This window comes from Lissotriton vulgaris, chromosome 8 (assembly GCF_964263255.1).
Source record: "Lissotriton vulgaris chromosome 8, aLisVul1.2, whole genome shotgun sequence".
Lineage (NCBI taxonomy): Eukaryota > Metazoa > Chordata > Amphibia > Caudata > Salamandridae > Lissotriton > Lissotriton vulgaris.
In genome coordinates this window covers 122,808,856-122,830,741 of record NC_141696.1, presented here as the reverse complement: position 1 = coordinate 122,830,741, position 21,886 = coordinate 122,808,856, and the positions used below count along the sequence as shown (strand labels likewise).

The following is a 21,886-nucleotide window of genomic DNA, read 5'->3' as shown; positions in this document are numbered from 1 at the left end:
ATAGGTATTTAGAAAAAAGACATGGGTGACAAACTAAATGCGAATACCAAATGAATGCTATGCAATACACAGCGGCCATCTTAAAACATTAGGTTCAAAGATAAATAACATTCAAAATTGCGGCATGTTACAATATTAAAAACTTTTCAACATTTTTAAATGGTTATTTTGGAGAATATGTTTACCATGATTACAGCAGTAGGAAATAATTATCGCAGGAAAACTAATATGGCTGAGATACCCGCCACCCCCTCTCAACACAATCCCCAAGAATTGGGAAACCGGAAACTGTTCTTGAACTTTTGGAAGGCGGGAAGGGAGTTACCCTTCCCGGCCGTATTTATTAAAATATGAAACAAAATAAAACATTAAAATAACAGTTTCATATTATGTACAATTTCATTTCCACATTACGATGTTTGGCTAACCTTAACAGATCTCTAATACAAAGGTTCTCCTAGCCGAACTAACATCCTACAAAACATTTGACTTGAAATTGTACATCCTAACGTTAAGGGCCAACGGCAAGGTCGTAACCGGTGTCAGATCCCTAAACCAGAAATACCCCCCTCACTTGTGAGAGGAGCGACCGCACAGAGGCGTACCTCAAGTGCATCTTACCAATTTCCCTTTGTACTTGACGGGGGCCCCAATAAACTCGACGCCATTTAACGGTCGTTCGAGGACTCGTGTGAGGTGTCTAAAAGGTAGCGTAAACCCCCTCCCGCACCCCACACAACTTACCCATCTGCCGTCGCAGATGTCCTGGCCCTGGGAAATTCCCCAGGAGGGGCCGTAGCCCCTCCTATCCAGGAAGGGGCCTTGACCACCTTTCCTTTCCTTCCGGCGGCCTCTCCTTAGACAGGACCGCCTCCCCGTTGAGGGGCCAATTGGCCACCTCCCCCGAGTGCTCCCATCCGTAATGGGTGACGCCCCCTCATAGGGATCTTCGAATTACTGCTCACCGATCATGACCTTACCGCCCGACCAAAATAAATACGACAATTCTACCTAACTTACTAAAATTACAAAGCAAAACATCACTTATTACCAAGCGTAAATACTGATCACTCCTTGTTCAACATCGCTTTATTTGCAAAACATACTGAAAATCACCATTCTTTATTGCATCTTAAAAAATTTCACGACAATCATCACAACCTGTAAGAAAACAGAGAAAACAAAAGAGATACTATATCAAAAAACTGTATACACAACGACTCGCTGTCCTCAGGGGCTGGTGGGTGGGTCAAAATTGGCTCTTCGTTCCGTCTCGAGCTCACGTGCAGCGGGGAGGTGCAGCTTCAGAGCACAGGAACAAGAGGATGCTTTCTTGGCTTCCGTTCCTTTTATCCGTCTTCAGGGCGGGCATAAACCCGCCCCCGCCTGCCTCCGAGGGCGTGGCCGACCGCGTCAGTGTCTAGGACAGCCCATTCTAGGGCGGGAAAAAGGCGCGCCCCGGCTACGCCGCTTCGGGCATACCAGCCGAGACTCGCCCCTCGCCCAAGATGGCTTCCCGGGGGGATCGTGGTACTCCACCATACGTTCGGGGGGACCGAATGGTCGCCCCTTTCCATATGGCTGAGATACCCGCCACCCCCTCTCAACACAATCCCCAAGAATTGGGAAACCGGAAACTGTTCTTGAACTTTTGGAAGGCGGGAAGGGAGTTACCCTTCCCGGCCGTATTTATTAAAATATGAAACAAAATAAAACATTAAAATAACAGTTTCATATTATGTACAATTTCATTTCCACATTACGATGTTTGGCTAACCTTAACAGATCTCTAATACAAAGGTTCTCCTAGCCGAACTAACATCCTACAAAACATTTGACTTGAAATTGTACATCCTAACGTTAAGGGCCAACGGCAAGGTCGTAACCGGTGTCAGATCCCTAAACCAGAAATACCCCCCTCACTTGTGAGAGGAGCGACCGCACAGAGGCGTACCTCAAGTGCATCTTACCAATTTCCCTTTGTACTTGACGGGGGCCCCAATAAACTCGACGCCATTTAACGGTCGTTCGAGGACTCGTGTGAGGTGTCTAAAAGGTAGCGTAAACCCCCTCCCGCACCCCACACAACTTACCCATCTGCCGTCGCAGATGTCCTGGCCCCGGGAAATTCCCCAGGAGGGGCCGTAGCCCCTCCTATCCAGGAAGGGGTCTTGACCACCTTTCCTTTCCTTCCGGCGGCCTCTCCTTAGACAGGACCGCCTCCCCGTTGAGGGGCCAATTGGCCACCTCCCCCGAGTGCTCCCATCCGTAATGGGTGACGCCCCCTCATAGGGATCTTCGAATTACTGCTCACCGATCATGACCTTACCGCCCGACCAAAATAAATACGACAATTCTACCTAACTTACTAAAATTACAAAGCAAAACATCACTTATTACCAAGCGTAAATACTGATCACTCCTTGTTCAACATCGCTTTATTTGCAAAACATACTGAAAATCACCATTCTTTATTGCATCTTAAAAAATTTCACGACAATCATCACAACCTGTAAGAAAACAGAGAAAACAAAAGAGATACTATATCAAAAAACTGTATACACAACGACTCGCTGTCCTCAGGGGCTGGTGGGTGGGTCAAAATTGGCTCTTCGTTCCGTCTCGAGCTCACGTGCAGCGGGGAGGTGCAGCTTCAGAGCACAGGAACAAGAGGATGCTTTCTTGGCTTCCGTTCCTTTTATCCGTCTTCAGGGCGGGCGTAAACCCGCCCCCGCCTGCCTCCGAGGGCGTGGCCGACCGCGTCAGTGTCTAGGACAGCCCATTCTAGGGCGGGAAAAAGGCGCGCCCCGGCTACGCCGCTTCGGGCATACCAGCCAAGACTCGCCCCTCGCCCAAGATGGCTTCCGGGGGGGATCGTGGTACTCCACCATACGTTCGGGGGGACCGAATGGTCGCCCCTTTCCATATGGCTGAGATACCCGCCACCCCCTCTCAACACAATCCCCAAGAATTGGGAAACCGGAAACTGTTCTTGAACTTTTGGAAGGCGGGAAGGGAGTTACCCTTCCCGGCCGTATTTATTAAAATATGAAACAAAATAAAACATTAAAATAACAGTTTCATATTATGTACAATTTCATTTCCACATTACGATGTTTGGCTAACCTTAACAGATCTCTAATACAAAGGTTCTCCTAGCCGAACTAACATCCTACAAAACATTTGACTTGAAATTGTACATCCTAACGTTAAGGGCCAACGGCAAGGTCGTAACCGGTGTCAGATCCCTAAACCAGAAATACCCCCCTCACTTGTGAGAGGAGCGACCGCACAGAGGCGTACCTCAAGTGCATCTTACCAATTTCCCTTTGTACTTGACGGGGGCCCCAATAAACTCGACGCCATTTAACGGTCGTTCGAGGACTCGTGTGAGGTGTCTAAAAGGTAGCGTAAACCCCCTCCCGCACCCCACACAACTTACCCATCTGCCGTCGCAGATGTCCTGGCCCCGGGAAATTCCCCAGGAGGGGCCGTAGCCCCTCCTATCCAGGAAGGGGCCTTGACCACCTTTCCTTTCCTTCCGGCGGCCTCTCCTTAGACAGGACCGCCTCCCCGTTGAGGGGCCAATTGGCCACCTCCCCCGAGTGCTCCCATCCGTAATGGGTGACGCCCCCTCATAGGGATCTTCGAATTACTGCTCACCGATCATGACCTTACCGCCACAGGCCAGATAGTTGACCGGCTATCCGGACCCCCACAAAAAACTCCTACCTAAAGGTCATGCTGTAAACTCCTTAACCAGGCTACGAAGTCTCCTATGAGTAACTCGTTCCCCACCCGGGACAAATGAACCCCGTCCCCCAAATACATACTGTCCCCTTTGATACAACCATGCGAAACAGAATGTAATGTATTTGAACGAAACAATCTACTCACTTTGTTATTTATCTTCCTTACTGAATGATTCAAAGCAGTAACCGAAATAGCCCCCCGCCACACTTTCCGTGGGATCATATGGGACCATGCAATTGTGCACCCTGGAACTCTTCTTGCCAACCAACTTACTGTGGAAAGCATTGCCTCAAGAAGGAGTCGTCTACCAGTGGCCACCAGATCGTTACCCCCAAGATGGACTATGATTATAGACGGCGGTGACCTTGTCCGCTCTAACAAACCCTCAAAAAAGAATTGAAACTGGTCAATACAGAGCCCGCCCTTTCCGTAGAAGGACACCCTGTACCCGTATTCCCCAGCCACGTGAATCATATCACCTGCTTTGAATACGTCCGCGGCACGCCTCACATATGAGTGGCCCACGACCCACACCTCCTTATTCGCAGACGGTGATTTCTGACCGCTGGTCCCCAGGAGTCGGGTCGACTGTACAGTCCGCCCGCTTCGTAAGCTTGCGTAACTGAAAATCAAACAGAAACAAGAAGCGTGAGTATATCATTACAGCTTCACAACATGTGCAACCGCACATACCTTTTATAACAGTTCGAGGACCAACGCCCCACACGTTTTACTTGTTCCACACTCAGACCCCTGGCTGTAGCCTCAATAGCAGCCCCTATCCGAAAGGAATGGATCCCGAACTCGCCGGGGTTTAAGCCCGCGGCCGAAATCGACATCGCAAGCACCCTCTGGAACTGAAACCTCGTCAGTGGGGTGGCGTCAGCGTGTCTCAAGAAGGTCCCCCCCATGCTGCCACCCTCTGTGCCAAATATTCCTCTATGCATACCACAGGGCACATGGAAGACCCGGGGATCCTCTGAATGATTACGCAGTCCCCGATTGCTCCTTGATCCGATTTGGACCTAACAAATGAGACCGTCATCGTCTCCCCCCTGACCTGAATGTGCTCCCGGCACAATCCCCCCATCGTATCCCGCTTGTTCTTTGCCACTAATTCGCTTACCCGCATAGCCCCATGGAATGCTAGTGCAAATGCGGCTCGGAACAACACTGCTTCATACTGGGATGAACAAGTTGCCGGGAGCACAGACAATAACCGGGTCAGCCTGTCCAAACCTATCGGGTGCCTCTCATCTACTCTGCGACCCTCAAGGCGTTGCCACCCACGTAGCGCTTTCTGCACAATGAAAGACGCTGTTGGGTCCTGGATCCCATGAGCCTTTGCCATAAAAGAAATGGCGGCCCGGTGCCTCTGGGCCGTAGCTACTGATTTGCCTGCCTGATGTAAAGAGAGCAGAAATTTCACTACAAACTCTTCCTGACCCCAAAGCTCCCCCCTAGCAGTACCCAAAAAGGACCAATAGGAACGGAACGCCCCTTCATATGCCTTCCTCGTCCTGGGTGCTAAACTCTCTCCCACGAGGTTTTGTAGTTCGGGGCACCGAGAGACCAGAGAGCTTCGGGAAAGGGTGCCGCCACCGGGTCCGCTGTGGGCAGAAAACCCCAGAAGGCCTGCATACGGAAACGAGAAAGCGCATCAGCCGCTTGATTCATCACCCCCGGCACATGTCTTGCCCTAAACAGTACATTCAGTTGCATGCATAACAACACAATTTCCTTGAGCAGTCTCAGAATCAATTTGCATCGTGCTGCCTGACTATTGATACACTCCACCACGGTCATGTTATCAGACCAGAACACCACAGAGTGATCACGGAAACCCCCAGGCCACGTTTTCAGGGCCACCAAAATAGGAAAAAGTTCGAGAAAAGCAATGTTACTCGTCAACCCGCACTCATGCCACCATGACGGCCATTTTTGAGCCGACCATTGTGTACCAAATATGGCGCCAAAACCCATACTCCCCGCCGAATCTGTCCAAAGCCCCAGCTCCTCGGAGGACACCGCTGGTTTGTTCCAGACAATTCGACCATTGAAATCCGCCAGAAATGCCAACCAAATGCGCATGTCCTGGCGAACCTCTGCCGAGAGTCTCGTGCGGTGATGTCCTTCCTTCAGGCCGACCATGGATTGTGCAATCGAGCGGGAAAAGGGGCGCGCCATCGGTATCACTCTTAGGGCAAAATTCAACTGACCCACCACCTGTTGCAATTGATGCAGGTTTACTTTTGTTGCACGAATACATGTCTCAAGGGATAATCTGAATTTCAACACTTTTTCCTTGGGTAATCGAAAACAACCTTCCACCGAGTCGAGCTCGATCCCCAGAAACTCGATCAAGGTCGAGGGACCCACAGTCTTACCTGGCGCCAATGGCACACCAAATCGATTCATTAAGACACAAAATTCATGTAAAGCCTGTCCACACTCAGGATCCCCGGCTGCCCCCAAAAACAGAAAGTCATCGAGATAGTGCATAACATGTTGAAAACCTGTCTTCCTTGTGAACACCCACTGCAGAAAACAACTGAACTTCTCGAAATAGGCACATGAAATCGAGCACCCCATTGGCATACATCTATCCATGTAATAGCGACCCTGAAACATGAAACCAAGAAGACGCTGATCGTCTGGATGTACCGGGAGCAACCGGAACGCTGACTCGATGTCTGATTTTGCCATCAGCGCCCCGGGCCCCAGGCGATTCAACATGGCTACGGCCTCATCGAAAGATGCGTACCGCACTGAACACACTTCCGGGTCTATCGCGTCATTCACGGAAAGACCACGTGGGGCTGACAAGTTATGTATCAGCCGAAACGCACCCGGGTCCTTCTTGGGGACCACCCCTAGAGGGGAACAAACCAAGTTAGCAACCGGTGGCAAATCGAATGGACCGGCAACACGACCTCGAGTCACCTCCTTCCCAATCTTTACCTGTACCACCGCCGCGTGCTGCAAGACCGACAGTTGATTCTTACAGTTTGCTACACCCTGAAAATCCCCCACTGGGATGCGGAAACCATATGAGAACCCGTTTCGCAACACCCCAGCGGAAGCATGATCCGGGTATTCGTTGAGCCAAGGAATCATTGCCATGGTATCAATCGGGGTAGGTAAAGGCGCCCCTCGGACTATATCAGACCTGTTTGGCGCCTCCCTTACCACCGTTATCACCCGTTTTGGCTCTGCACAAGGACTCAGGATGGGATGGCTGCCCACACCCCCCACACTCATGTCTGAATTTGCATGACCCCTGGGGCCTCGTACATTTCCCTCTGTTAAAATTCCAACAGATCCCCCTTTTCCCTGTGTTGCCACTCGGCTTCGAGTGGTACTCATTACCTGCACCCGTCCGAAAGGGCGTCCCAGAGTTTTGGCGGGAAGATTCTCCTCCGTTACTCCCTACCAATGGTACCTTCAACATTCCTGTACTCTCCATTTTTTGCCATGACACGGAGTCGTAACAATCCCAAGTCAACAATGGGTTGTGTTCCTTAGCTTTTCTAAAAAGATTGTCATAGCAGAACCACTGATTGCCCCCATATGCCACAAAATACTCCATAATACGTGACTGATAAATGGGTAACTCGGTCAGCAACTCGGGCCTGCGCTCGCCCATGATGGAGGTAAATATGCCCCACGCTCTGCCCCAAGTACCAATGTTCTCGTCAACCTTAAAGGCGGCCATTTTTGCGCGCCAAACACTCGGATGCATGAGCTCCTTTTGGCTCTTCACATGCTCTATCTCGTAATGGTCGGTAAGCAATGAAAACATGTTTACATACTTATCCGCCCAAATCAATTCCTTAATTTCTAGTGGGACATGCTGGGCAATCTTCTCCCTTCGAGAAGGTACAGACCCCTCCCCCGCAATCGGCAATGGCCGCTTACCTGAAGTAGACCCCGCGCTTCTCGCCGAACTTGGGCCTGCTGTACTTCCAGCCGCCGGAACCTGTGGGGGAACAGAAGATGTTGCCTTCGCAGCCTCCCTAGATTCCCGCAGTTGCCTCATTACTGCCCGGGCGTCGTCAGCCGTGGCGCCCTCGCTATCTTTTCCCAACCACGCTGCCAATTGTGCCGCTAACTCGGGGGGCATATCCTCCCTGTTCACGGGGGTGACCACCACAGGGATTGGATTCCCCTCTTTCGGCACCGGGATTGGCTCCTCACGTGGGGTATCGGGAACCGGGGTGTCTCCCCCAAGTGCTCCCCTTCTGGGCCTCTTGCTTTTTCCACCGGGGACTGCTCCCTGCAAAGGCCGTTTCGGTCCTCCCTCCCCGTCCTTAGCCTCCACCTTTTTCTTCAGATCGGCTATCTCCTTCATGAGCATGCGGAGCATCTGCTCGGTACCGACCCGCTTTCCGACTTTCTTGGGCATTCTCAGACGGGATATCTGTAAGACAAAAGAAAGATTACAACGCTCAAAATTGGCTCTTCGTTCCGTCTCGAGCTCACGTGCAGCGGGGAGGTGCAGCTTCAGAGCACAGGAACAAGAGGATGCTTTCTTGGCTTCCGTTCCTTTTATCCGTCTTCAGGGCGGGCGTAAACCCGCCCCCGCCTGCCTCCGAGGGCATGGCCGACCGCGTCAGTGTCTAGGACAGCCCATTCTAGGGCGGGAAAAAGGCGCGCCCCGGCTACGCCGCTTCGAGCATACCAGCCGAGACTCGCCCCTCGCCCAAGATGGCTTCCCGGGGGGATCGTGGTACTCCACCATACGTTCGGGGGGACCGAATGGTCGCCCCTTTCCATTCTTTGCATATTTCATTACATTTCCTTAGAAGCCTGCATCAGATTTTAAAAGAGTGTTGGAACATTCATTATAAAATTTATTTAATCAATGAATCAATTCTGATTAATAAAAGTGCCAGTGCCCCATCTATACTAATATAATAAAGAGAGAGCCCAAACCTTTGAGGCGGGTAATCGCGGGAACCACAGCACCAATCACAACACCCAATACAGCGTTGGAAAGGGCAGTTGCAGCAGAAGGACATAGGCTATGCAGACGCCCACCATATACATTTAAAAGGTAAAAGAATCGTGCCAGCAAAGTAGTCCCTTGTGAGCGTGTCTGCTTTGTGCTGTGGGCGTGTGCTGGGGGCGTGACAAACGCTGGGGGCGTGTGGTACGTTCCGCCCTTCATGCCATGTCTCATATAGTGTGCTGTGGGCGTGCGCTGGGGGCGTGGGCGTGTGCGGGGCGCGGAATTGCAGAAAAAAAAGTGAGCGTTGTGCCCAATATTTCATTGTTTTTTCTTCCCAGGTTCTGTACATTCCAGCTCCGGGTGTGCTTGCCCCACGCTCCCAGTGATGTGCACCTGCTTTACTCTATGGAGGACAGGCATGGCGCTATTCTCAAGGGCTGGAAGGAGCACAAACAGGGGCCATTGTGCAGGAAATGTAATCTCGCCTTAACTTCCGGTGACGCCTGAAGCGCACACTGGAGATTTTCCACTTCTGTTGCGCACAGGCCTCGTGCCACGCACATCCTGACACAAGGCCCGCCCCCACGGAAATAGCAAGAAAGGGACTATCCCTTCCCCGGTAATATGTGATGATATTCCGCAAACCAACATCCCGCATACCATCACTCCGCAATTTTTATAACGCAGGACTATTACTCCACAAAGACATCATTTCTAAAACTTTTACAACGCATATGACTTTATCACACATGCCATTATAACGCAAATGCATGTGTGGTAAAGTCATATACATTGTAAAAATACATTATTAAAACATCAAATATATGTTTTTATATATGTGTATATATATATATATATATTTCTATGTATATATATATATATAAACATTTTTTTTATTTAATTAAAACATTTTTTCTTTTAAATTAGATTATTTATATTATTTTTATTTATTATTTTATTTTATTACCCTTTACACCCTAAAAACTAATCCCACCCTGCTCCCTTTAAATACCCCTGCATCCCATAATCATAACCCACCCTTACTCCTTAAAATACCCCAACACCCTTAAACACTAACCCACCTTAACCCTATAAATATACCATGTACCCCAAAACCAAAACCTATCCCTAAACCCTAAAAATACCCCTGTACCCCAAAACCCAAACCTAGCCCTGAACCCTATAAATACGCCTGTACCTCAAAACCCAAAACTACCCCTGAACCCTGAAAACACTCCTGTACCCCAAAACCCAAACCTAGCCCTGAACCCTAAAAATACCCCTGTACCCCAAAACCCAAACTTACCCCTGAACCCTAAAATACCCCTGTACCCCAAAACCCAAACCTAGCCCTGAACCCTTAAAATACCCCTGTACCCCAAAACCCAAAACTACCCCTGAACTATTAATATACTCCTGTAGCCCAAAACTCAAACCTAGCCCTGAACCCTAAAACTAACCTTGTACCCCAACATCCAAACCTACCCCTTAACACTTAAAATACCCCTGTACCCCAAAACCCAAACCTACCCCTGAACCCTAAAAATACCCCTATTCTCCAAAACCCAAACCTAGCCCTGAACCCTAAAAATACCCCTGTACCCTATAAACCTAAACTATATCTGAACCCTTAAAATACCCAAACACTCCAAAACATATACCTCAGTACCCCAAAACATATACCCCTATACCCATACTTACCTTATCCAAACATTAAAAGAAAAACATGCTTTTACCATTCATGCATTTATAACGAATTTCGTTGTAAATGTATGCGCGGTAAAAGCATTTAAAATGTAATGCCATGCGTTATAATGGCATTGCGGAGTCATGGTACTTTCGTAATGAAATTATGCGGAGTGATGGTAAGCGGAAAGAAAGTTGCGGAATAATGGGTGTTTACCCTCCCCCAGTAAGTACATTGGTGGCACGGAGGCCCACATCTCCAGCAACATACTCATATTTTTTCACCACCCATTTGAAAAATGCACAGGTCTCTCTCATTGATGGCCAGCACCGACATACACTTTTAGACACACCTCCCGCCACAAGTTCTAGACTTGCGAACTTTAAAGCTAGGGAGCTACGTTCGAATCTCGGCATTAGCTCAACATCCTGTGATTTCAGGCAAATCGCTTTGTCTCCCAGTGCCTACCACAAATGAATGTATTCTTCTGTAATGTAAATTGTGCTCATGCCATGTTGTCGAGTTCGTGCTATATAATATTGCAAGGAAAAAATAAAGTAGGGAAACTCGAGTTCACACACTACTGAACGCCGGCAACAATTCCTACCCGGACAACGTCGGGACGGGCTGCTAGTTATTAATATTCACAATTATATATAGTGCAAATGCTTTATTTTCCTTCCTTTCCTCCAAAATACAGTACTAGATATTACAAAGTGCTAATGCTTTATACACATATCCATTACTTTTCCTTATGTTTCTTTTGGCAGGTACTAGACATGCCAGTGTTCCTCACTGATCTTAACAATTATAAATTGCAAGTGCTTTTTAAGTGTTATTATATCTCAGTTGCCTTTTTGTTTGCTTCAGCAATTCTAGAAAGCTCAAGCGCTTATTTTCTCACAGTACTAAACATAAAAAAATGGGGTAGTTGCTTTATCATACCTTAATCTCTCTACTAAGAGTGCAAGTGCATTACAGTATATTAATCCTGTAAAAAAACAGGAATATAATCATATACCTCTCTATAGAACTCCATATGTTCTCTACTTATAGCAAAGTTCTAATAAATATATTCTTGTTAAAATCACAATAAATATATAAATATCCTGCATTCTTAAAAACCAGCATGCATAAAAACATGGAGGATCACTATTCTTCATCTTATGGTGGATGTATTTCCTCCCTCGTTAAAATACATATGCACATCTTTACACTCTTATATACATTACTATACACTTCACATTACTATACGTATAAATTATAAAAAATATTTGCACTTTTAGAAAGTACTATTTCATTTTATCAGTTTTAAACTTTCATCCTCGCTTTACATCTTGTCTGTTCCGCCCCATGCCCATTTCATATAACAACATTTAAAAAGAATTTTTAATTTCTCATGTGCAGCAATTTTTCATTATCTCCAAAATCATCATTCATTTAATTCAGACAGGTGTTCACATCCTCATCAATATTTAGTCCATAGGGCTCTTTACTATTGAATTCTAAGATAAAATAAGTTTTCAGTCTCCTAAGTTTTTTTTCCCTGTATTCCCCTCTCTTCTTTTTAGAAATTTCTGCTACACAGCTATACTGCAAGCTAGAGGGATTACTCTGATGATATGTTTCAAAGTGCAATTGGGTATGTTCTGTCCTTATAAATGATCGCTCAACGGTGCTGTAAAATTCGTTGATATACAGGTAGAGTGGTACTTCCTATATATACCTTCAGACATGGGCGTTGTAACAAATACACTACGAAGCTAGATCTACAGATTAAGTAGCCTTTAACCGCAATAGTTTTGTTAAAAAATTTCTTAAAATGTGTGCGATTCAACCCATGTTGGCACGCCTTACATTTAAAACATTTTTAAAACCCATCTTTTGTTGGAGCCAAGCAGCGGTTCCTTTCTTCCTTTCTTGAAACTCGCTCCTTACCATCAGATCTTTCAATGATTTTGATTTCCTGAACGTTATATCTGGATGTTTGCTCATTTTATGGCCCAAAATCGAATCATCCCTTACCAGATGCCAAAGTTTATTTAGGATTAATCTGATTTCTTTATGTTCAGTGTTCAAAGTTGTTATAACCTCTAACACTTTTTGCCTCTCAAGAATTCTTGCTTTCTTAGCTGCCCCATTAATGACACTAGCTGAGTAACCCCTTTGGATAAATCTAGTAGTCATTTCCTGTTCTATTTTAGAGTACTCATCCAGACTACTGCATGCCCTTCTAGCCCTATAAAATTCTCCAAAAGGTCCTCATTAATGGTGTGAGGTAAGAGCTATGGGTGTGAAGGATGGTGTTCCCGGCTGTCAGTTATCTAAAGACAGTGGTCTCTAACTTGTCACCCTGTGGCGTAATTCTAATGTCTAGAAACTCTATAGATGCTTGACTGGAATGCACCACAAACTTCAAATTCAGGGTATTCTGGTTAAGGTCATTAATAAACAGTTCTACCTCATCTTCCGTGCCCTGCCACAGCAGGAAGACGTTATCTTTAAACCTGACCCACAGTAGTATGTTCCGACCACTGTTCCAGGGGGGGCCCCGAGCACCTGCTCCTCCCACCAGCCAAGATGTAAATTGGCATAGCTGGGGGCGAAGCAGGTGCCCATCGCCGTCCCCTGCTCGAACAATTCAACCCCGAACAAAAATATGTTTTTTATTAAACACCATTCCATCAATTCCAAAATCATTGAATTCTGTTTCACAAATCTTATAGGCCTCTTATTTAGAAAATACTTGGTTGCTTTAAGGCCATCCCTATGTCTTATACTTGTGTATAATGTGGCAATGTCCAGGGTCACCAATACCATATTATTCTTGTCCCAACGTACATCATATATACACTTTAGGAAATCAATTGAGTCTTTAATAAACGATGTTAATGTCCGTACAATAGGATTCAGAAAGTAGTCTATATATTTTGAAGCGTTCTCAAATAGACGGCAACAAGAGGAAATATTAGGCCTCCCTGGTGGATTAGTGGTGCTCTTATACATCGTTAGGAGCATATAGAATACTGGTAAAACAGGTTTTCCTTTCTTAATGAACTTGAACTCATCCCAACTGAGTAGCTGATCCTGTTTCCATACTTCCAACCTTGTGTAAAATTGTTCCTTCATTTTCTCATAATTCGCCATGCTAATTTGGGAATAGCATTCACAGTTATTTAGTTGACTTAGAGCTTCCTTTTTGTATAGTTCTCGCCCCCATAAAACAACATTTCCTCCCTAATCTGAGAGTTTAACCAGTATACCATCCTCTTTCTGTATTTTTGTCACTGTTTTATGCAGCATCGATTTCCTAGGATTGTACTTTCTTTTTTCTTTGGAGAGTCTTACCATACAATTGTTTGAGATCTTTAATTACATTCTCCCCAAAGATATCCAAATTATTTCGTACTCCCTGTGATGTAAATTTAGAAGGTAAATGGAATGGGGTATGATCTTCTCTCCCTAATGTCTCAGAATTAGATTCTCCTGTATCAGCATTTCCCATTGCTTCATTAGTAGTCACTACTTCTTGGCTAATATTATTCAACAGTGCCATCAGATCTCCCAAGACAGGTACATCATTTACAGTTAAATCACTGGGGTCATTGGGTGCATTCGGACGGGCTATTCCACCAGAAGAGGTCTGAGGATTCTGGTTCATATGAACTTTAGACAGTTTCAACTTTCTAATGAATCGGTATAGGTCCATCCTACTGTTTGGATAATCAAAATTATTCTCATCACAGTAGCTGAGTCCAAGTTCTTACACCGATTGATCCTCTTTAGTTAAAATCATTGTACTTAAATTGATCACTGTCTTACCATTGATTATTTCTTCATTGATTTCTTCTCTTGTGAGCGCATGGCTTTGTTTGTTTACTTTTCTGATGCTCCTCCTATAACCTTCTCCTCCTCTTCTCTGTTTCCTCTTCCTCTGCTTCTTCCCCTCCCCGGCCCCTTGTTATGCGATGATCGGTTTGTTGTTCTAGTTGCATAAAACGGTACTCATCTGTGACCACAAGTCTTACATCTTTTGTCCCTCTTCTCTTTTGGCCATCCTGTTCTTGTTCTGAGCCCGTGTCTGAGCTTATATATATATTGGAATGCTATACAGATTTCAAGGCCAAATCACATTTGGCATGGACAGGAAGCTTGTTTCTATGAGCGAAAGTTGACTGTTATTGCATCATGATGAACTGTGCTTTAAAGAGGGGTGTCTTCAGCCTTTTTCCAAACTGGACTAGGATTGGGGCAATCTGAATCTATCAGGGCTGTTGTTTCAGATCCTAAGAGTCTTTCCCGCAGCATAGCGGCCCAAGAATCCCAACAAAACACACTCTATTGGTCAAACATAGCTGAACAAACCTCATTATTAAAGAGCAATCTGCATAATCTACCGGTGTCCATTTATGAAACAGGATAGAGGAAGTGGTATCACACTCCCAATGAAATCATAGGGCTGACTTGTTATCCCACCATATAACCCATCAACACCCTCCTATGACCTACTATGGGGCTAGGAATTCGACATGGATAAGAAACCACAAAAGGTAAACAGGGCTATATGAGCCCTTTTTCTATTGTGCTCCTAAATCAACCTTTATAAACCCTCCTATCGAAAGTAGCAAGGGCATTGCTGATTACAACCAAGGTTGACAGCACATTTTTGATCCAAAAAGTCCACCATCCTTGAGCTGCTAGGAGATCTCTGAATCGGGTATTCCAAGAACTTTTTCTGAGATGTGTAACTGAAGCTTACTAAGTGTTACTCTTCCCCAGCCGAAGTTACAGTGAATCAATGAATCAATAAATAATGTACTCCGTAGTTACAGTGAATCAATGAATCAATAAATAATGTATTTCTCTAAATGTTGTATGTTATACTGAGTATGATCCCCAATATATTGACAAAGAAATAAAGGAGTAGCAGCATCATGATCATCTTTAAGAGCGTCACACCATTTGTGATACATTAATGGATTTGATTCCAGAAATAAATCTGTCCCCTCAATGTCTCAAAGGATTAGGAAACGTTATCAGAGATAGCGTCTTTGTTTTCATGATAATAAATATAGCTCAAGCACAAACTCCATATAAAAATGATCACACACGTAAACCTGTAAAAGGGTGTGGCAGCAGCCAGCAAATACATGGCAGCACTCTTTTGTCTATGCCATCCTATTCCCCTTGGCATTGGCCTTAGGACCATCAATGGGATGCTATGAGATGATACTGTATCAGGCACCAATTCAAGGCTGAAGAATGAGGATGGAATATGCATGCTCTAATGTACACTGAAAGGCAAACTCAACACTTTCTAACCTAATAGAACTGGATTTAATGTACTACTGCATGAAAACAGCATTTGTACATTGCAGTGTTTGCATACTTTAGCATGTTAAAGCCTTAGCAAAGCCAACAGGCTTAGCTTTTCTGTAGTGCATGCGCAGATCACCAACACTACAGACATGGACCGGGAACATACGCCCAGGAAACATGTGGTCCAACATGCAGAGACAACACAAACTAATCCACAGGCACACAGTAGCATATATACATGTACCACATAGGTAGCGCATACAGATCCACAGGCACATCGATACATGTATGCATGCTGTCTTTGTGCTTGTTGTGTATGGGGAATGTCATAGGCTGAAGCTGATGGATGCTTCAAATAAGCAGCTGCTTAATGAGCTGATGGGGACTGCGCTAAAATCTACTCTCCATTTGATTTATACACAATAAGAGGTCTTTTGGCTATCAAGGCTTGACTGATCATTTATTCCATCAACTCTCCTCAGGGTTGGGACAGAAAGCATGAAAGAGAGGGAGAGCGAGAGAGACAGAGCGAGAGAGAGAGAGAGAGAGAGAGAGAGAGAGAGAGAGAGAAGGAGAGAGAGTCTGAATCCAAAGTAATAGAACAATTAATATTTTTTTGCCAGGACTGCTTTTGGTTCTCAGTCTGTATTTACAACAAGGGGTGGTGAGGGACAGAGTCTCTGAATTAAGCAGAAAGCTCTCACCCAGTCAAGAGATCAGGGCTAGATCCAACACCGTTTTTTAGCTCACTGCACCATCCCAGTTTCAGAACCTGGCTGTATGCAAATTAGTCTGTTCCTGTCCCAGTGCATGATGGGAACAGGGCAAACCAAACTACAAAAGCCAATTCTTACACTGGGAAGGAAACAAGCTCCCGGGGACCGGTTTCTGGCATTACAGCCGTCTTCGGCCCGGTTTGCTTGAATCCTGATGGTGCAATGAGCAAGGGTCTCACATCTGAGAATACCCTTCCACGCTTAGGGTGGACAAAAATATTTACAACAAGGGGTGGTGAGGGACAGAGTCTCTGAATTAAGCAGAAAGCTCTCACCCAGTCAAGAGATCAGGGCTAGATCCAACACCGTTTTTTAGCTCACTGCACCATCCCAGTTTCAGAACCTGGCTGTATGCAAATTAGTCTGTTCCTGTCCCAGTGCATGATGGGAACAGGGCAAACCAAACTACAAAAGCCAATTCTTACACTGGGAAGGAAACAAGCTCCCGGGGACCGGTTTCTGGCATTACAGCCGTCTTCGGCCCGGTTTGCTTGAATCCTGATGGTGCAATGAGCAAGGGTCTCACATCTGAGAATACCCTTCCACGCTTAGGGTGGACAAAAATATTTACAACAAGGGGTGGTGAGGGACAGAGTCTCTGAATTAAGCAGAAAGCTCTCACCCAGTCAAGAGATCAGGGCTAGATCCAACACCGTTTTTTAGCTCACTGCACCATCCCAGTTTCAGAACCTGGCTGTATGCAAATTAGTCTGTTCCTGTCCCAGTGCATGATGGGAACAGGGCAAACCAAACTACAAAAGCCAATTCTTACACTGGGAAGGAAACAAGCTCCCGGGGACCGGTTTCTGGCATTACAGCCGTCTTCGGCCCGGTTTGCTTGAATCCTGATGGTGCAATGAGCAAGGGTCTCACATCTGAGAATACCCTTCCACGCTTAGGGTGGACAAAAATATTTACAACAAGGGGTGGTGAGGGACAGAGTCTCTGAATTAAGCAGAAAGCTCTCACCCAGTCAAGAGATCAGGGCTAGATCCAACACCGTTTTTTAGCTCACTGCACCATCCCAGTTTCAGAACCTGGCTGTATGCAAATTAGTCTGTTCCTGTCCCAGTGCATGATGGGAACAGGGCAAACCAAACTACAAAAGCCAATTCTTACACTGGGAAGGAAACAAGCTCCCGGGGACCGGTTTCTGGCATTACAGCCGTCTTCGGCCCGGTTTGCTTGAATCCTGATGGTGCAATGAGCAAGGGTCTCACATCTGAGAATACCCTTCCACGCTTAGGGTGGACAAAAATATTTACAACAAGGGGTGGTGAGGGACAGAGTCTCTGAATTAAGCAGAAAGCTCTCACCCAGTCAAGAGATCAGGGCTAGATCCAACACCGTTTTTTAGCTCACTGCACCATCCCAGTTTCAGAACCTGGCTGTATGCAAATTAGTCTGTTCCTGTCCCAGTGCATGATGGGAACAGGGCAAACCAAACTACAAAAGCCAATTCTTACACTGGGAAGGAAACAAGCTCCCGGGGACCGGTTTCTGGCATTACAGCCGTCTTCGGCCCGGTTTGCTTGAATCCTGATGGTGCAATGAGCAAGGGTCTCACATCTGAGAATACCCTTCCACGCTTAGGGTGGACAAAAATATTTACAACAAGGGGTGGTGAGGGACAGAGTCTCTGAATTAAGCAGAAAGCTCTCACCCAGTCAAGAGATCAGGGCTAGATCCAACACCGTTTTTTAGCTCACTGCACCATCCCAGTTTCAGAACCTGGCTGTATGCAAATTAGTCTGTTCCTGTCCCAGTGCATGATGGGAACAGGGCAAACCAAACTACAAAAGCCAATTCTTACACTGGGAAGGAAACAAGCTCCCGGGGACCGGTTTCTGGCATTACAGCCGTCTTCGGCCCGGTTTGCTTGAATCCTGATGGTGCAATGAGCAAGGGTCTCACATCTGAGAATACCCTTCCACGCTTAGGGTGGACAAAAATATTTACAACAAGGGGTGGTGAGGGACAGAGTCTCTGAATTAAGCAGAAAGCTCTCACCCAGTCAAGAGATCAGGGCTAGATCCAACACCGTTTTTTAGCTCACTGCACCATCCCAGTTTCAGAACCTGGCTGTATGCAAATTAGTCTGTTCCTGTCCCAGTGCATGATGGGAACAGGGCAAACCAAACTACAAAAGCCAATTCTTACACTGGGAAGGAAACAAGCTCCCGGGGACCGGTTTCTGGCATTACAGCCGTCTTCGGCCCGGTTTGCTTGAATCCTGATGGTGCAATGAGCAAGGGTCTCACATCTGAGAATACCCTTCCACGCTTAGGGTGGACAAAAATATTTACAACAAGGGGTGGTGAGGGACAGAGTCTCTGAATTAAGCAGAAAGCTCTCACCCAGTCAAGAGATCAGGGCTAGATCCAACACCGTTTTTTAGCTCACTGCACCATCCCAGTTTCAGAACCTGGCTGTATGCAAATTAGTCTGTTCCTGTCCCAGTGCATGATGGGAACAGGGCAAACCAAACTACAAAAGCCAATTCTTACACTGGGAAGGAAACAAGCTCCCGGGGACCGGTTTCTGGCATTACAGCCGTCTTCGGCCCGGTTTGCTTGAATCCTGATGGTGCAATGAGCAAGGGTCTCACATCTGAGAATACCCTTCCACGCTTAGGGTGGACAAAAATATTTACAACAAGGGGTGGTGAGGGACAGAGTCTCTGAATTAAGCAGAAAGCTCTCACCCAGTCAAGAGATCAGGGCTAGATCCAACACCGTTTTTTAGCTCACTGCACCATCCCAGTTTCAGAACCTGGCTGTATGCAAATTAGTCTGTTCCTGTCCCAGTGCATGATGGGAACAGGGCAAACCAAACTACAAAAGCCAATTCTTACACTGGGAAGGAAACAAGCTCCCGGGGACCGGTTTCTGGCATTACAGCCGTCTTCGGCCCGGTTTGCTTGAATCCTGATGGTGCAATGAGCAAGGGTCTCACATCTGAGAATACCCTTCCACGCTTAGGGTGGACAAAAATATTTACAACAAGGGGTGGTGAGGGACAGAGTCTCTGAATTAAGCAGAAAGCTCTCACCCAGTCAAGAGATCAGGGCTAGATCCAACACCGTTTTTTAGCTCACTGCACCATCCCAGTTTCAGAACCTGGCTGTATGCAAATTAGTCTGTTCCTGTCCCAGTGCATGATGGGAACAGGGCAAACCAAACTACAAAAGCCAAAAAAAAGTGAGATAAATAACGGTGATGGATCAAGCCCTGATCTTTGGACTGGGTAAGAGTGGTCTGCTCAATTCAGACACTCTGTTCATCACCACCCCCTTTTGTAAATCGATTTTGGCCACTATAGGTGTGGCAGGGTATACTCAGACATGAGTCCCTTTCTCACTGCTCCATCAGGATTCAAGCAAGCCGGGCCGAAGACGGCTGAAATGCCAGAAACCGGTCCCCGGTAGCTTGTCTCCTTTCTGGTAAAGAATTGGCTTGGTAGTTTAGTCTGCCCTGTTCCCATGATGCACTGGGCCAGGGACAGACTGATTTGCATATAGCCAGGTTCTGAGCTGGGATGGGGCAGTGAGATAAATAACGGTGATGGATCAAGCCCTGATCTTTGGACTGGGTAAGAGTGGTCTGCTCAATTCAGACACTCTGTTCATCACCACCCCCTTTTGTAAATCGATTTTGGCCACTATAGGTGTGGCAGGGTATACTCAGACATGAGTCCCTTTCTCACTGCTCCATCAGGATTCAAGCAAGCCGGGCCGAAGACGGCTGAAATGCCAGAAACCGGTCCCCGGTAGCTTGTCTCCTTTCTGGTAAAGAATTGGCTTGGTAGTTTAGTCTGCCCTGTTCCCATGATGCACTGGGCCAGGGACAGACTGATTTGCATATAGCCAGGTTCTGAGCTGGGATGGGGCAGTGAGATAAATAACGGTGATGGATCAAGCCCTGATCTTTGGACTGGGTAAGAGTGGTCTGCTCAATTCAGACACTCTGTTCATCACCACCCCCTTTTGTAAATCGATTTTGGCCACTATAGGTGTGGCAGGGTATACTCAGACATGAGTCCCTTTCTCACTGCTCCATCAGGATTCAAGCAAGCCGGGCCGAAGACGGCTGAAATGCCAGAAACCGGTCCCCGGTAGCTTGTCTCCTTTCTGGTAAAGAATTGGCTTGGTAGTTTAGTCTGCCCTGTTCCCATGATGCACTGGGCCAGGGACAGACTGATTTGCATATAGCCAGGTTCTGAGCTGGGATGGGGCAGTGAGATAAATAACGGTGATGGATCAAGCCCTGATCTTTGGACTGGGTAAGAGTGGTCTGCTCAATTCAGACACTCTGTTCATCACCACCCCCTTTTGTAAATCGATTTTGGCCACTATAGGTGTGGCAGGGTATACTCAGACATGAGTCCCTTTCTCACTGCTCCATCAGGATTCAAGCAAGCCGGGCCGAAGACGGCTGAAATGCCAGAAACCGGTCCCCGGTAGCTTGTCTCCTTTCTGGTAAAGAATTGGCTTGGTAGTTTAGTCTGCCCTGTTCCCATGATGCACTGGGCCAGGGACAGACTGATTTGCATATAGCCAGGTTCTGAGCTGGGATGGGGCAGTGAGATAAATAACGGTGATGGATCAAGCCCTGATCTTTGGACTGGGTAAGAGTGGTCTGCTCAATTCAGACACTCTGTTCATCACCACCCCCTTTTGTAAATCGATTTTGGCCACTATAGGTGTGGCAGGGTATACTCAGACATGAGTCCCTTTCTCACTGCTCCATCAGGATTCAAGCAAGCCGGGCCGAAGACGGCTGAAATGCCAGAAACCGGTCCCCGGTAGCTTGTCTCCTTTCTGGTAAAGAATTGGCTTGGTAGTTTAGTCTGCCCTGTTCCCATGATGCACTGGGCCAGGGACAGACTGATTTGCATATAGCCAGGTTCTGAGCTGGGATGGGGCAGTGAGATAAATAACGGTGATGGATCAAGCCCTGATCTTTGGACTGGGTAAGAGTGGTCTGCTCAATTCAGACACTCTGTTCATCACCACCCCCTTTTGTAAATCGATTTTGGTTCTCAGTCTGGCTTTGCCAGATCTGCAGAAAAAAAGTTCTATGGAACTGCAAAGCCTGAATTTTCTAGTGTGATTACGAGGAACACGAATGGGAGATATGTGAAATATCTTTCGCTGTGAAACAGACCTAATCATATATGTTACACTTTTAGCTTGTAGGCTAAGCTTTAAGCACAGAAGGTTAACTTTAAGCTCAGTGCTTTCACAAATGTACGGGTTCTTACCTCTTTTTGCATTTCTCTTGAAAAGAAGAAGATGGGGAGAGCAGAAAGCCCCACCACACTGGCAGTCACGAGAAAGCCCATCCACCAGGCGCCAACCCATCGAGGATCCTTGGGAGTGAGAACAATGTCAGCTACAAC

At 46.6% G+C, this 21,886-nt stretch overlaps 1 protein-coding gene across 3 annotated transcripts in view; it reads right to left on the bottom strand.

Annotated features, from left to right (window-relative positions):
* Window positions 1-21,886, bottom strand: part of LOC147693577 (solute carrier organic anion transporter family member 2B1-like) — a 617,951-nt gene that overhangs the window by 282,575 nt on the left and 313,490 nt on the right. For all 3 annotated transcript variants that reach the window (XM_086933807.1, XM_086933808.1, XM_086933809.1), the window contains exon 7: window positions 21,749-21,879. In XM_086933807.1, coding sequence (XP_086789933.1) covers window positions 21,749-21,879 — 131 coding nt within the window. The remainder of the gene's footprint in view (window positions 1-21,748; window positions 21,880-21,886) is intronic.